General features: G+C 40.5%; 1 protein-coding gene across 1 annotated transcript in view; it reads right to left on the bottom strand.

Moving 5' to 3' along the window:
* LOC113025860 (transmembrane protein 132C) overlaps positions 1 to 17,923 on the bottom strand; it is a 180,073-nt gene that overhangs the window by 111,026 nt on the left and 51,124 nt on the right. Inside the window, exon 3 of the mRNA XM_026174062.2 lies at positions 10,222 to 11,143. Coding sequence (XP_026029847.2) covers positions 10,222 to 11,143 — 922 coding nt within the window. The remainder of the gene's footprint in view (positions 1 to 10,221; positions 11,144 to 17,923) is intronic.

The raw sequence follows: 17,923 nt of genomic DNA, 5'->3' as shown, positions 1-17,923 counted from the left end.
TATTAGATTCTTAAATCATCAAATATCAATATTAGTATCGGTCTTAAAATAACACACAAAAGAAATCATATATTGGTCGGGCTTTGACAACGTCTCCAGAAATGTAGAGTATAAATATTAGCCAAACGCTTCTACTTAAATGCACTTTATTAACTCATTATCAGCAACGGTTATGAAGGCAGGAGCTTTAGTTTGCTGATCTGCAGCAAAGCTTTATACAACTCCAAGGAGGAAAGACAACAGCAATGACTGCAGAGAAACAGTCGTTACTGCTCATCAATCTGTCTGAGAAGGGTTATGAGGCCATTTTCAAGCACGTGTCGCGCTGAATGTTACAGCAGATCAGTATGGCTTTCACAGAAATCCATTCCTTGGAAACACACTACCTTTCAAAAGAAACAAGGGTGAAGGGAGAAGGCAAAAACAAAGAAGACAAATTCAAGAAAAGAGCAATGACAGAAAGTCATTATGTTAGAAATATAATGACTTAAATAGATTGCTATTTGATAATGGCGATAGCTTTGTTTTGCAACACCCTATAGAGAGTAAGATCTCCATAGTGAATCTCGCTGGATTTCTAATGCTGTATAACTTATTAATGAGTAGATGAGGTGCTGTCAAAGTAAATAACTTTGGCCAACGGGGCTAAATGTCAAAAAGGAGCTAGGTAAAGAAGACCAGACAGCTTTAAATACAATTAGTTTTTTATTCAAATTTCTGAAATTTCAAGTCGTGTCTATCTCAGACAGAATTCTGGGGTTTTCTCACAGTGTTTCAGCACAGAGCAGCTCAAAGAAGAGAAACATGTCAAATTCGGGGAAAGCAAGAAAAGGAGAATGTGTATCAGGAGAGAAAGGTTAAACAATACAAAGAAGAGAGGGAAACCAAGACAGAGCAGCAGATAAAATACAAGAAAGAGTACAGATAAGTATAGAAATGAAAATGGAAAAGAGACATACCTATCTTGGGTGACCTTTACCAGGAACTGAATCACGGTGGAAAGCAGTCAAGATAAGCTGAATACACTGAGGAGGACATCTTTATTCCTGCCTTTTCTCCTGCTGATATTTCAGCAAACAATTGCCAGAAACAAACAGCCAAAGCACAAGACCTGTAAACCTGAACTGTATTAAAGATCAGAATCAGCTACACACAGCACTGAATCATTTCTGCGTAACGTCTGAGCAACAACAAACTGGCCTTAGCTAAATCAGCTGCTTCATTCACAGGGCAGCGATGAACCTGCCCTCTCTCACCTCCTAAGTCTTCAGAAAACAAAACTGCTCGTGCTGGCTGTTTGGCTGGCACAGCAGCTTGAAGGATCTCGTACTTATACCTTCACACTCTCAGATATTAGAAATTCATTTGCATTCATCAGCAACACCGCCCCCGAGGGGATCTGTGGAAATATGTTGAATTGTTTAGTCAAAATTACAATACAGCTGGGGCAATTTATCTTTTGAAAAGCCTGTTAATTTGTTCAGGAGGAAATAGTGTTTTCATTTGCATGTTGAATAAGGAGTAGCTGGAGAACCCTTTACCAACCTGTTACACCACTCTCTTCATGGCTAATGAGGCAGGGAGCAGTGAATTACTGATTCCACCGGGAACATTCAGCATGACAAACACACCATGACTTTACAGCTGGCAGAGAGAAGGTCCACATATGTATGTGTGTGGGTGTCACTATACATGTGTGCATGTATTTGTCTGCAAATAGGAGTGTAGATGTGAAAATTCATGCCGGTGTTGTTTTCTTTTCTTTTTTTAGCTGCTTGGATTAAAGCCTATAATTACATTCAAAATAATTACATTAGATTAGTTCAGATTAGATCAAACATAGCCAATTATATAATAAAGCAGAGGGAGTTAAATGCACACATAATATAGCCCTTGGTAAGAGTGCTAATTAAGTTGTGGAGCTAAAGTAACAGGACAGGCATCAATTTATGTGATCAAATTACAATCACTGTGCTACTTTAGAGGATAAAAACTTTTTCCAAGAGCTGTAACACTGAGATGCAAAAAACTATCTCAAGGACGCCAAAAGTGAATCTATGATTTATGTGAAGCATTAATATCAAAATACAAGTTTTAAAGGAGTGAAAATTAGCGTTCTTTAAGACTAACTGATCTCGATATTACAAATATTTCATTTGAGAAATAAACTAGTCTGTAAGAATACACTAGATTATTAGCAACATGCCAAGCTTTACACACTTTTATGGAGATTAATTGTCGCAATACTCATACACTTACTCTAGAGCAGTAAATTCCAATATCTGGGACAGCGCCCCCTGGTGGGATGCAAAGGTACTGCAGGGATGAACACATAACATACGTGAGGCTAATTGGCTGAGAACACTGGAAATCAGTTGATTCTTTGTATACTTTTCTCAGCTTCAATCTGAGGCTTTAGGAGAAACACACCACCTTTTAGACACAAATAATTGTGTTATCATGACAAATTAACACTGTCTATCAAAGTTACAGGAAGGACTGATAACTTTGCTGCCTAGCTCCAACATTAGCATCATCCTGTTATTAACCATAGCCACTACCTTAGTGATAATGTGGCTATCAGATGTGCTCTCGCCAGATTAACATTCATAACTGTTTAATATTTTATTGTTGTTAAAAAGGGATCTTTAGCCCCCCTAAAGATCCCTTTACCACTTAAATTCCTTATTAAGTGGTGTTCAGCATTGTGATTGTCAACTACTGTTCATGTGTTTAGCTGCTAGTGAGGGGAGGGGCTTGTTGCCTGCCTGTCTACAGTAGAGCACCTAATCAAATAGCAATTTCGATGCTGATTAGCAACTATTACATTTTTGACAACCCTACTGACAATTGTGAAGACCTTCATGAACCAAAAGATAGAATAGTAACCCCTGTTTATCAAATATAAGCCTGCTGATTGTTTCTCAATTAAAAAGAAAATATACATTTTTGAGGGGAATTGAAGTCACTGTGACTTTGCTGGGAACAAATTTGAAAAAAAAAAACCCCTTCAAGAATCACCTTCACAACAATGGGATGGACAGCATGAAAACAGAATGCCTCCTGTCATAGCTGTCACTGGTGTGGAGGCATATAAACACTGATTCCAGCTGACAGCAGCACATTTAGGAGTAAATGCTATCTTGGGAGAGTCCCACAACTCTTTTGTCAAAAGTTAACTGGTGGAGGAAAAGGAGGAGGGGTTAAAAAGGAGAGAAAGCGATAATGCGGAGAGGAAAGGAATAACCCTATAAATAGTTAATGATGTATCAGTGGCTGGGGGAAACACACCAAAGCTACTTGTAAAGTACGCTTCTCATAAACACCCACGGCCTGCATAGGCAAACATTGCTTCGAGCGAGAGGGAAGAAAAACCGCTTTGTTCAACATAGCAATTTAAAATAAGGATCAACACAAACTCCAGCAACCCGCTGGTGATGCCGAACTTGAATTCACACCTTCACCATGGGCATTTCAAATCCTTAAAGGGTATTTAAAGAAAGTTTTGTATTATCAGAAAATCCAGCAGCTGGGAGAACACCACACTGAATAGCACCACAGGTTTTGTCCTGTAAGATAAAAGCAACGCACAACAAAGCAAATGCGAGATTAATCATCAGCATACGGATGTTCAGCTTGACATGCTGGTAGTCAAGTACTCTAAAGTAGCCTGTGATTTTTTTAAACACTTTGAGGCTTAATCTTTTGGTTGCTAATTAGGTATTTTGGCTGAATTTTAAGTCTTTGCTATCCCTATGGAAAAACATAAAAAAGATGAACTTCTGAACGGTTGGGGTGCAACACTGGTGCAAAAGAGGCACTAAAGGAAAAAATACCGCCTTTAAAGTTCCCATTTACACACATGCTGACAAATGTGATAAACACACACTGTGAGCGCTAATACTTCATGGGAGTTCATCATCACTGGAGTGAGAGAAAAAGCAATGAGGCTTTTTGGCAGATTTCCTGCTCACCCAGGGTTGACAAATTGCCAAGGCTCTCTGTCACAGCTCCACTTTGAGGCCACTAACCATTTCATCTGCCATGATTTAGATCTCGAATAAAAGTAGCTTGATGGAAATGCATATTCCTTACACCTTAATTTGCATCACGCAACATGCAGCAATTACAGTCTCTTTGAAAAGTCATTTGTATGAGACAAAGCTCAATGAATCAAGTACATTTTTGCTGCCACTGTGCAGATTCAACTCAGATTTATTCATTTATTTTTTTAAATCATGATAATTTTGAGTGCGAACACATGAAACAGTCTTCATAAGTAGCACAAATGTGTAATTAAGGTGTTATCCACTTCACTGCAAACAAACTCCTATATGAGACGTAAGCGCTGTGGGAAATCTAATATCCTTCAATTTAAGTTTGTAGGCACACAAGACAAACAAGCTGATTGTATAAAACACATCCATCACAGTTTTTGTAAAAAATTATATCGTTTTTCCGGAGTTCTGTTCACTCAGAAGAAAACAGTGTCTCGTTCGCTGGAAGGTAAGTGTAAAATGCTTTGCTCTTTCAGTTTTCAGGAGCATCAATAAAATAAATCAAGCACAAAATCTGTTCAGAACAAAAAAAGAATATTAATCCAGGTGATATTCAAAGCATGCTTTTTTTGAGAGAAAGAAGTTATAATTTAAGGGTTTTTTGTCACTTCGAAACTGTGAATGTGCGTACTGCCAGGAAAGGCTTTTGTGTTTCTGTGCGTGGAATGAAACTGTGGAACAGTTTGAGTGCAGAGCAATGTCCAAACATAAAGCAATTCAAAAAGAGTCATAAAGATACGATCTTCATGAGATAGAAAGAAATGGAAAATGATGAATATCAGTGAATGTCTCTGTTTAGAAAGTTGTTATTTGGTGCTTATTTGGATTGTACAGTTAACTTTTCAAAACTGGAGGTACCGGCTTTGTTGTGAGGAGGCAAAGTTATGGAGTTACAAAAACATATTGATATGATAATAATTAATATTTTATGTGGTGTATATATTATATTAGAAATATGTTCATTGTTATTACTGCAGATTATATCAGTAAGGAAGCTAAATAAATGTTAAGATAAGATCATCTTTATTAGTCCCACATGTGGGAAATTTGTTTTGTCACAGCAGAAAGTGGACAGTGCAAAGTTATACAGCAAAAATTTGAATACAATAAGAATAATATGCTGTACACAACTGTACAGAATAGAATCAAATAAAATACTATAAACAGTAGAATAAAATAGAATAAAATATAAAATAGGATAAAATAGAATACAAATGCTATATTCAACTGAGTAAAAATACAACTTTGTCAGAAAAGAGTATTGCACTTAGTCTTATTTCTCATGTGCGGGTTTGTGTGTGTTTGATCAGCTGCAAAAGTCTTTGTTGTAGAGTCTGACAGCAGTGGGGAGGAAAGACCATGTTAACTGATAATGGCAAAGGAGTGGGATTAAATAAGTGTGCACTTCTTCCCACTCCTTTTAGACATGTAAATAAATCAGAACAGGTGAAATGTATTTTCTTTTATTTTGTAAAGCATTTTCTTTGCTACATAATCTCCTGTATATTGTTTACATGATCAAAATAAGATTTACCCCCCCCCCCCCCCCACACACACACACACACACACACCCACACACAGAAAACTTTAACATAAATGTGCTTTTTAAAGATTTCAAGTTGTTGTGGAGTCAGTAGTTGTTTAAAGTGAAATTAGCATTTGCATTGAAGCAGTGCAATATATTTACCCTTTGAAAGCCTACTTGAAGTAGGCATTTTCCTTCCTTCATCTCAATTCTGGTAAAACTGACATTCCAGACAGTTTTTCTAAGGGGGTCAGTCAGTATATCAGCCCCCACAACCTTGAAACTCACATCTCAAAGCTCATCCAATCTTGTTTCCGTCACCTAAGAAATATTGCAAATATCAAACCTTTGCTGTCATTCAATCATCTGGTATTTTTAGTTCACACTTTAATTTTCTCCCACCTCGATTATTGTAATTCCCAGCACGTGCATCAGTCAGTCCTCCATAGCCAGTTTCCAATTAGTGCAGAACGCAGCAGCAAGACTGCTGACAAAAACTAGCCAGCGGTCAAATATTACACCTGTTCTTGCATCCCTTCACTGGCTCCCAGTGAAACTACAAATCCACTTTGAAATTCTGTTACTAACACATACAGCTCTATATAGACAGGGCCCTGCTTATATAGCAGTGCTTCTGAGACTTTATCATAGCACCCGGCATCTCTGATCCTCTAACCAGGGTCCCCTAACTGTCCCTCGCTCTGATTTTAAAACCAGAGGGGATCGCTTTTGAGGTTGTTGCGCCTACACTGTGGAACAGCTTTCCTTAGTCAATCAGGTCAGCTGACTCTGATATTTGTTCTGATAAAAACTCATTTTTACAGGTTAGTTTTCCCTTAATCTTTTCCCCTTTATTTTCAGCCATAGTTTGTCACTATTTGTATGCGTTGGAATGAATAACTGACCATATGGTTGATTATGTGTCAGTATGTTTGAACACGTACACGAGGGGTCGGCAACCTTTCTGATGATGAGTGCCATCTAAAATTTCCTCAGAAGTCAGTGTGCCATATGATTGCATTAGCAATAAATTTAATAACGCTCTATATCAACAGTTACACACTATATAGAACAACTTTATAGAATTATATTTGTTCGCAGATGTTGGCAACTATCAGCGAATAGTTATCAGCTATTTTGAAACAACAAAAAATAAACACTTTTTATCCATAACAAGAACTCCACAACAGAAAATGCAAATGCTATTTATGGTCTCCTCACAACAATGATAAGAAAAATAAACTGGGCCAATATGGCATGTTTGTTGATACAGGGATACACATGTTAATGTGATGTCTGGTCTCCCACTCAGAGACACAGGTCTCTAAGTGTCCAGCATTCAGACGGCTACCTGAGGACACTATTCATGTGGGAGAAAATCTGCTCACACAGATATGTAGAGCCAAATATTGTCAATAAGGCCTCTGCAATGTTCTGAAGACAGTTAAACTTGTCAGGTAGTGATGTCCAGCAGGTGAAAATGCAAACTCCATGAACACGCACAGCTATGGATACCAGCTGCGTTCGTAGTTCTGCAAACTTTGACCCCCACAGAGTCGAGCTTTTCAGTTCGGTCAGCTGCATTTCGATGTCCTCTGAGTTCAGCCAGTTAATACAAGACAAATCCAGCTGCTCATTAAGCCTTTCTGGTTTGATCAGAAAAGAAAACATTGGTCCATACATTGGTCCATACACCTGAAAGTCCTGAAAACACATTGTGACTTCTGTCTCAAGTCTACGGATGTATCCGTGTATTTACGTGGTGCTGATGCTGCGCTGAGCGGACAGCTCCTGAATCATGTTGGAATGTGGGAATATCAACATCGCTTGAAAAAGGTGCCAGCTAGCAATGTCCCTCTCATGAGGCTAAGTGATTTTTAGCCAACTACAAGTTGAATCTGGTAGTTGGAGTTGTCAGCTAAGATACCATCATTACGAAGTGGCACAACTAATGTGTGCGATGTGCACCGCTGGCCCAGCCATTTATTTTTTAATGCACCTTCTCAGATTAATTCACTGCGTGTAGTGCCCAGGGCTGGACTGGGACAAAAAAAATCGGCCCGGGCATTTTGACTAGAGACTGGTCGCCCAGGTATTATAGGAAAAGCCATAAAGCCTTTGAATGAAAACGAACGCTGTGACAGTGATGTACAGTCCTGTTGATATATGTATGATCTCTATACATTTTACATCAGATGAAAACTTTGGTTGTGAGATTCAGATAATTATTTACTTAAAGCCAGACATTTTAAATGAGAATAAGAAAGAAAAATATTTCTTAGTGCCCCCCTTTCCCTGTTAATGCCCCACCTGGCCCGTGGCAAAACTTTGCTAGACCCGACCCTGCACAGTTACCAGCTGTCAGCTACTTAGAAAAGGATCCTGGTGTTATTCCCTTCAACTCATTCATGTCACCTAAAAGGTAAACCTGTTTGTCCATCACCTTTTCAGCTCTGATGATTCAGTAACATCAGGACATCTCCTGGTTTCATCTTCATGTTTCCCTCTCACCAGATAACCAAACCGGTATCACGCAGCTTTTACAGCTGTGGTTCCCGCAAACATCAACTGATACTAGAAATTAATAATAAATAAATTCTAACAACAGCTGATCAAGCTTAAACGTGCTGCTGTTGTTTACCGCGACGTCCGCCGGTTTCCTCTTTCTGGCGCAAAGTGGGTGATAAACAAACAAGAGAGAAAAGCCGATCAGCTGACCATTGATCAGTTTCATGATCATATGAGCTGTTCGCACTAAAGTAAAAAGCACCATCACTTCATGCGGATACCCTTTCAGCACCAGCTGCAGTCGCAAGGCTGGAGCCGAACAAAAGCACCCTGATAACGACTGTGTTTAGTCTGTTCCTTCCCATTCCATGCAAGGCCAGCTGGGTTGGCTGGAAGACTGTTTACTTAGCCTAGCAGGGCGAAGGACACTGTCTCAGCTGAACTCTGGACACGCACACACATACATATACACTGATATGCACACACTCATCCCCCCTCCCTTTCCAAACGCCTTCGATGCTTGTTCCCTCCTGGGAACACGGCGGTCTGAGCCCGCACTGGAATGGTAGCGCTGGGCAGGATGGCTGCTGTGTTTGCTTCGGATTACTCCTCACCCCCCACCCGACCCTGTGGCTTGTCACGTGTTCCATAATGTTGTGCTGTGGACATTTATGTGCTTTCTTGTGCAGAGGAGTTTTTCTGTTTCCCGTTCTCATGCTGTCCTCCCAGGAGCCCAGCATGAGTAGAGGTCTCTTTTTTATCTCTTGTACTTTCCCATTGTAGTGTATATTTCAGTGTTTTTTTTCTGTAACGCTACCGATCTCCGACCTGTATCCCCATGTGATGTCTGTGTTGTGTGTGTAAGGTCGGGGGGGGTCCTATTTTACTGCAGGACAACCTGCACGTGATTGATTGATTGATTGATTGCTTGATTGATTGATGAAGTAGCAACAGGAAAGGGAGGAGAGAGAATGAGAGAAGAAGAGGCAGCTGTGCAGCGTAAAGGTGCAGAATAATATAGAAACTCTCTCATGCTAGCTAGTACGCAGTACGAGTTATTCTAATTGACTGTAAAAAGTCAGCACAACGAAAATACACTACACCTGAACTTGGTTTATACCTGAGCCAGATAGACTGCAGGCCATATCTTCTTACCTGAAGTTCAGTTCACCTGACACTCGGTCCGGCGGCCGTCTCCTCCTCCTGCCTCCCCTTTCTCTCATCCACCTGCTGGCCTCTGTGGAAGCTTCGCCATAGCCACCACCAAACAACTGACTTAAATTTACACATCTGGCCAATCCACCACCTTTCATTGTTTATGCCTTTACAAAAAAAAAAAAAAATCATCGGCCCATAAAAAAGAAAAATCACCATCGATGGCCAGTCCAGCTGTGGTCGTGCCATCAGTTAATCATGGCATACGTGACCAGGGTTGCCAAGCCCTGGCGTACACTATCTTCAATATGTAGCTTTTATTCAAACTGTGAAGTGCTTTGTAACTCTGTTTCAAAAAGTGTTACATAAAAAAGTTATTAATTTCATTTACTTATTTATGTTTAACTTTTTACATTTTTTTACTGATATGTACTGAGGTCTCAAAACTTGTCATCAAGCGTAAAGCGCAGGTCGTCATCTTTATGGGGAAAAGAGCTTTTCCAGACCATAGTTTCTGGCCAAAGGAAATATGATAATTACGCTTCACCTTTTCTCCCTGTAGAATATGGTTTCATGAACAAGAGCGCACATTTATCTGCGTAATATAACTACTCAGACAGTACACTGTTTTAGAAACAATAATATTTTGTTATTTTGCAAGATTAGTTCTACCCTGTCTGATGCTTTTTACAGTGTGACAATGACCAAAAACTTCTTAAGAAAAGTTTTATAAGCTTAAGCACAATTTCAAACATGGATAAATTGTAAATGTTGTATATTATCGAAGGGTTGGATGTTTAGTGTTCTCAAAGGGTTTTATATATCATTTGTTCTTTTTATAAAATTCAAATGAAACCCTTCTTTTCAACTGTGTGCATTTCAAACAATTTCTGTTTGAATTGGAGAATGGAGAATGAGAAAACATTAGTACAGCTCCAAAGTAAACTGCGTTCTCCCTGGAGGAGGTTGACTCACCTGAGGGTGAAAATTTGTACTGAAGAAAGAGCAGATAGAGCCAGAAAAGTTGAGACTGTTTCTCGCTGCCGAATGGGTTTGGAGGGTGCCATCACCACAAAGTTATTGTCTAGTTTCAGCTCCAACAGTGGCTGAAACAGTCTGACACTTCCAATGCGCTGCATAGGGGTATGCCCTGCAAAGTACCCTAACGGCCTCGGCTGGTCTGTGAGGACAGAGCTGCCCTTTCTTGAATCCTCTGAAGTGCAGTCTCCGTTATCTGTGGTTTGAACCATATAGTAGAGCTCCACCGGAGTGCCTTGAGCTTCCTCGGAGACCTTCTGCCTACCAGGCCTGACAGTAGGTGGGCTGAACCAGCTGGCCAGGGGCTCCAGCTCGGCAACACATATCCCCAGATCGCCTTTTAGCTTGCATGTTCCACGCACCTCTTGAGTCTCATGAAAGGCAAACATCCTGATACAGGGTAGCTTGTGGATGGTGCTGTAATCATCCCAGTCCCTGCCTGCAATATAGAACAGCACTTGAACTTTCGGCCAGCTAGGGTGAATCCTCTCGCTGATAATGTAAGTGTGCACCTTCCAGTTGAATGTAAAGAGAGGCGATGCCGACACTGATGTTGCTGAGGATGAAGTGAAAGAGGGTGTGCTAAAGGGCCCTGGCGAAGTCTGTAGCAGCTCCAGGGGGACAGGCTGCTGGACAGACAGTGGTCCATAGCTAGCATTGACAAAGGGCATCTGCCGGGCCTGGTGGATGAAAAAGGACTCAGTGCGAGCCTGGAGGCTGGAGTTCCTCATTAAGTCCTGGTTTGCCTCCTGTAAAAAGAACGCTGACTCTGCATTGAGGATCCGGTAGCTGACAGGTAGATATATTGGTGTGGGGCCAAGCCTCTGCAAACCCTCCAGGATCACCTTGGTGTCCACGACTGAAACAAAAACATAAAATGACAATAACCTGTTAGCCTTTATTTCACAGACTGGAAAAAATCTCTACCAGGGATCTAGTAGCTGTGAAAGTAAGCTTCATTTTGCAAATTGTATCAGTAAAATCAAATTGAGGTGTGAAATCTAAAACCTTAATGAGAAAATTTGGATGAAATAATTCAGAAAAGGGAAGCCAACACTTCATATTTTACATAACATTTGCATGCATTGCCTGCAACCTGAGGCAATCATATCTACAGTCAGTTCCAGCAGTGAATGTTAAATGGTGTGTTGGAGACATTTCCATATGATATCACTTTCATGAGCCACTGCTCTTATTTGGAAGAATTTGCTCGACACAATCCAAAACACTTACGTCTTTCTCAGTCACTTGCTTATCAGGCTTGCCCATGTTCCCTCCTGCTTTCAATCCTTTTCATTATGGTGCGCTAACTCAATCTCCCACCCCACCCCCACTCTCCTTTAATTTCTCCGTCCTGTTATTTTAACTTTCATACATTGTCATCTTCTTGTTTCCGGCACTCCTGTATGTTATTCCAACATTTTCATTTTCATATTTCACATATATCAGATATGGAAAGTTGAAGTCTTCCAAACTGAAAATATTTGAATATTTGGTACGTAGATGTGCCATAGATAAAAAACAAAGAGTGAACAACTTTGTGATAATGGATAGTATTGGAGAAACGTTGGAGAACAGCTGGGTTAACCAAAGAAGAAAACAGCTGTTTGCCTTTGTCAGCTTATGTGACATATGGTTTTTGGATGAACCCTACTTTGTATATATCTACAGAATATTTCACATCTTTGGAAAAGCATGGCTCTGTCATATGTTTGTGCTCAGTATGTGCTTGGTTTTGGTGACAAAACCCTTTCGATTTCAAAAGATGCAAAGGCGTTCATCTCTTTCAGTATTACTCTTTATTCTCGTTTGGCTAAACATGCTCTTAAATCGGGCCTCACATGCCCCTAAAACCTATGGCGTTATTTTTGTGCCACTATTCTGAGCTCACCTAAAAAAAAATTGAGCGCATGTAAAAAAAAGTTTGCAGGTGCAAGTGTTGCATTTTGAGGAGAAATTTATTTTGAGCGAAGAAAAGCTGAATTTGAGTGAACAAAATTCATTATTTTACGTGCGCTCAATTTTTTTTTTACTTGCGCTCAGAATAGTGGCACAAAAATAACACCATAAAACCTGCTTCCATCTCTCCCTCTCCTCATTCTGCAGACCTGACCCCCACCCTCTTCTCTTCACCATCAGTGCACTGATGGAGTTGCCCATGAGAGTCCATTGATTTTCTGTCCTGGACCCTGCATGCTGTGGGAGATGTGGCATGGTGGTGATTTGTGACAATCCATGGCCCAAAAAGCAATGACAAGCTTGCCAGACGAACAGCACCAGACAGAAGAGCAACACTTCAGAAACAGTGCAGTAAAGGGTTAAACTAGCTTCCCAAAACCTTACATGAAATGATGAGGGAGGGAGTTTGGGGGTAGGGGGATTATTCTTCCTTGAAGAAATGTTATTGTCATATGCACAGTAAAAATAAACACAGCATTTTACACTGCAAAATGAAATTCTTATTTTAAATAAGCCTTAAAGATAAAGGTAAACCAGGCAAGTGTTGTGAATAAACACAATTTACCTGAATTTGTTCAGCTAATGTACCCCACTGTGAATCGTTCCCTGTTGCTTCTCTCCTCTCGCACCAGCAGCAGTGTATCTTGAGTCTGGAGAAGTGAAAGCTGCAACTACACAGCTCTGTTTTTCCAACTTAGCCGCATACTATGCAGTACTGCAGGTGGACACTGCAGGTGTCACAGGTGTTAACCTCATAAGCAGCACTGTGTCTAACATCTTTCCTGACAGTCACCCAACTCTCACGTGGACTGCTGTATTCATCCATCCTTTTTTTCCCCTACAGTGAAATGTCTATTGTTCGTTTTTAAACAAATCCATAAGTGAATGATTTATAATATTCCCGGTCTTTAACTTCTTTCACATTACACCTGAGCTACAATTTAGCATATACCTTCAGATTACCTATTTAAAACTTATAGTTAAGCAACTGTTTATGCAAGAGCTGCCCCATTAAAAAACTACCAATTTCTAGGCTGTGCAAGCTACTTTAATGAGCTGTAGATAAAATCTAAAGGTAGGCATCCTCTAGCTGCCAAATAAGTGTTAACATTTACACCTTTAAATTGGGCGGCAGGGAAAAATCGAGCTTTCACATTTGTATTTAACCTTGCATAGGTTGTTTCAAATAACACAGCAAAAAAATTATGAGCCTGTTTAAGGGTTATTGATAAACCAGGAGGCCCTCTATCCCCTCATTTCTACCTCTATATCTACTAATCTGTTTCAAAGTCATGCATTATGTTGTGAGAAAAGTTAAAAATGTTTCTACAATATGTCAAGGACTTTCACTGTTATGTATCTGTATAATTTATTTATCTGTTGCCTTTGGCTGTTGGTTAGTTAACTACCAGTTCCATCTAGCCTAACCCCCTGGGAACTTACACCATCGGACCGGGAATCACAACAGTTTGGTCTGTTGTGGCATTATTGAAATGCAGGTCAGGATTTGTACTGAAAAGTCAGTGGCAAAAAAATAAAAAATCAGCAATCAAGCACACGGCTTCCATTTTATTCTGAAATAATTAAGTATTGTTCTAAATATTGCTTGTGCCACGACCCCAGCTAAATAAAATTGTGTTTGCTGCCTAAATAACAAACACCCACACAGCTGAAGCTAATTACAGGCGTCTTTCTTCTTTATAATCATATGCATTAATAGTAAAATGTCTGCCTCTGATAAATGAAAAAGAATAAGAATGAATCATAAATATGAATTAGTTTTCTAAGCAGTCGCTTTCATGTTTGTATTCATGTGGCACACCTTCAAGCTAATCACACCTTAAAATTAGTCACCCTCTGTGTGCCGAGACAGCGTACAGTCAGTGACTGCTGCTGCATAGCTTTTACTCAAAAAACTGTGTTTGCGAGTGACAAAACTGAGACCGTGGTCAAGGGGCGAGCCGGCCCTTAGTCGGTGCTGGATCACGCTTACAGCCGAGTGAAAGGATTTTCCTGTCTATCCTTTTCTCTGGGGGATGTGACACACTGTCCTAGTTTCCACTTACTATGACACAGATGAAACTAAATACAACAGGAAAAAAAATGCTGTAATTTGTAACTTGAGATTTAGAATATGTCCCTTTCTATGACACCAAGAGGACATCGTAAACAGAGAGGCAAAGTCAGTGTGATTTGTAGCCTTGAGTTGCCCTTGGATTTCATGTAAGCAGCACTGTACTTGTAAATCATGTCTGTAGGACTGTTTCTGCAAATGAAAAAGGGAATGATTTGTGTAGATAGCTTAACTCCATGTGCTAAATCCTGGCTGTAAACTCTACAGGAGTAATTTTGGGCACTGCCAATCCCTCAGGATGTGGCCTGAGGAATCTGATCACATATCAAACAAACAGCTGAACCAGACCTCATCATTAGACAGATGTGAAACTTGGGATTTACTGACTTGATGTTATATACATGCAGTATGAGGCAAAAGGCCTATGGCAGCAATGGGAATGGAGATTAAAATGTTTTTTCCCATATCATTTCACACCATGCAGCAAGCAACTTCTAAAATAAACCCCAACATGGTATTGACGCATTTGTGTCCCCAAGACAGACATGTGTGGCTCCAAATCAAACCGTTTCTTATAATCACCTGTTTTTATCCCTGGCGACCTAAGTAGAACTTCACCCAAGAAATATAAGCCCTTCATCTCCCTTCAGCCTCCCTCCTACTCCTCCTCCTCTCATCCTATCTTTATCCTCCACCATGTGTGCATCTTGCAACCACTCCCTGATCAAACATATTAGGCTGGCCAACTTCAGTAAGTCACTAATCAAACAGCATTTTTTTTAATGAGATTTATAAATGGAGACTGAGGTAAGAGGAAAACCCGAACAGCAACAAAGATTGGAATGGGGCAGGGCAAGAGGGTGGTGGTGGTGCACTGTTTGTGTTAAGAAAAGTAAAAAATTACAGCAAGAACATTACAGGATGGGCCGCATGCCTTTATTATGATACTCTGATTACAATTTTGTTTTTTGTAAATCTAGCACAACATTGTTCTCACCTCCTTTAGAAGCACCTACAAAGGTTTAATGCCTCCCAACCTGCTGATGCTACTCTCCCAGACTAATGTTTCACAGAAATGAAAACAATTAGTGGTCACTGACAAAACTGGCATGTAAAATCTAAGGTCTCCAATCATATAACTGTGCCCATGGGAACAGAAAGTCCTGTAGGTGATCTCCTGACGCTGCTCTAATTTATAAACAAACACGTAGACAGCTCATTTCAATAAAGAGCAGCATTCTTAAAGGGACAGTGAAATTAAATGGTCCATGATGATGGGATGAGATGAGGCTGCACTATATCTGCTAAGAAAATATCAATAAGAGACAATTGAAGAAGAATCTGGTACAAAAGTAGAGTCTTCTGGTAAAAAGACTGCTTGTGAAAACTGCAGTCTGTTACACCATATAAAGCTGAAATGAGTGTATAACTGCGGACATGTGACAAACATTATTTAGCATCAGATATAGAACCAGCCCAGTGTTAATGAAGTTACTGTTACCGCGCCAAGCGCACCCCTCTTTAATTTTTTTGCAGCGGTCTGAGGCTGCAGTCATTTATTAAAGTCAATAAAATATATTGTAACATTCACACACTGATCTAACACTTCAAGTCTGCTTCAGTCTCATTAATTGCTGCATTCTGACCAATATTTTAATCTGACAACAGACCTGATACCAGGGAAAAGATGTTTTTTCATTGAGGAGCTTTCTCTGTGTATAAATGTGACTAAATTCCTGGCACACTGCAAACCTCATCTCTGTAAAGAAACCCGGCTGCCTATAAAAAAAGAAGCAACCTTCTATGCATTTCGTAATGGGATTCTCCTCTTCTCTCTGACGCTCGGCTCAGTCCAGTTAAGTTAGGCTCTGTTTTATCAAAATGCTAGTTTTACTGAAGACAAGAAGCATGTAGGATTCATCTTTAAACATGCAGGGTGGAGGAGTCAGTGAAGAGTTACAGGACATGGCCAAAGCTTTCACAGTGCACGGACAGCTCTGAGCCATCAACTCGCACCAATTATATGCTCTTTCTGATAAACTCTACCCTTCTCATTCTAAATAAATGAATTTTCCTATTGGCAGATATCTCAGCTACACTGGGCACATAATACATGATTTTTTTCCAGGCATTACATTCAGGACAACTTGGAGTAAACAGTGGTGCAACCTTTGTAAATCATATTTGTGTGATTCATTTACATACTCTCACACAATGGCCCACACATGGCCCACATACCGCAAAGAATGATGGCCCTTTGGTGGCCCAGATCTGGTTTGCCAGATGAGGCCCACACATGGGCCAGCACAAGGCCAGTTGCAGACACACTATGTGGTCCTGTGCTGGCCCAGAACAGTTTCAGCTCTGGCCCCAGATGTCAGCCTAATGTGTACCTTAATCAAGCCATGTAATAACAACATGTGCCGGAAGATAATAGTGCAAAAGTAACATGACAAAACTCTATTCAGACAGTGAATGGACTGATTCTTTTATACCGCTCCTCTACTGTCTGGGATTACTGAAAGTGCTCTATCCAACTATTTGGGTCTTCTAACTAAAATAGGAAAATAGGAACATAAACAGTGCCATCATTGCCAGACCTGGCCCACATCTGGTTGACATACACCCTGCCATGACACCAGTCAGTCAGAAGTGCCAGGTTGATGCCAGATCCGGGCCAGACCTGCTTGCTATGTGGGATGTTTGTATAACAACTGCATTAAATCTTTAGGAAGCTCACTAACAGTTTAGCCACTATACCTGAAATGTCTCAGCAAACACTTTCATTAAGTGTCATTCAGACATTTGTGTTGTCACACCACTATGTCAACGTCTACAGACAGACTTTTAAAGTATTTTTTTAAGACACACATGTTTATTTTTCAAGGTACACACAGAATAACTCAAAATTATGAGTTACCGTGGGTGCACTCTCTACAACTCCAACCTCTGCTTTCTTGTAAGTGGCAGGCAACCGGAGCTGTGGCTTTTCAGCATGTGTGTGTGTCTCTCAGGTCCGAGTGCACTACCGAATAAGAAGGGAAGTGGATTAGAACGTTCACAGCAGGCGTGCAAATTGCTCCACCTGGCACTAGTCCCTGAATCACTGTGCCCCACCTTTCCCTCTCCAGCTGGCTAAAACTACACCCCACCACATGTCTTGGGATGAACTGTATTCAGCTGAATGATGATCAATTAATTTTTATCTCAAGTGCAATCCTTAAGTCAAGAATGTCTTCTCTTCCACTTGATGAACAAATATTTCCTTTTTTAAACTGCTTATGCTGGGCTTACACTGTGCAATTTTTGACCCATTTTGAGCCGATTTTTGAGTCATGCGACCGTTTTGGCGATCGGCCCGATTTTGGCCTTCATCGTGCGTCGTGCATCGTGTAGTATACGTGGGGTAACGAGAAGCGATTAACACCTCACGACCAGCTCCCGATCATCAATTGCTTGGTCGTGAGGGTGTCACTGCAGTTTCTCACACTGCGCACGCGCAAACACAAATGTCAGTGAAAAAGACGGCGCAGCACGGCAGTGCAGCGTGTGATCTGGACACAAGCGATGGAGGCACAACTTGTAGAACTTTGGAAAGCTCATCCG

This window comes from Astatotilapia calliptera, chromosome 7, assembly GCF_964374335.1.
Source record: "Astatotilapia calliptera chromosome 7, fAstCal68.1, whole genome shotgun sequence".
In the NCBI taxonomy this organism is placed as follows: domain Eukaryota; kingdom Metazoa; phylum Chordata; class Actinopteri; order Cichliformes; family Cichlidae; genus Astatotilapia; species Astatotilapia calliptera.
Note: the sequence above shows the minus strand (reverse complement) of the source record. Positions and strands in the feature narration are given on the sequence as shown.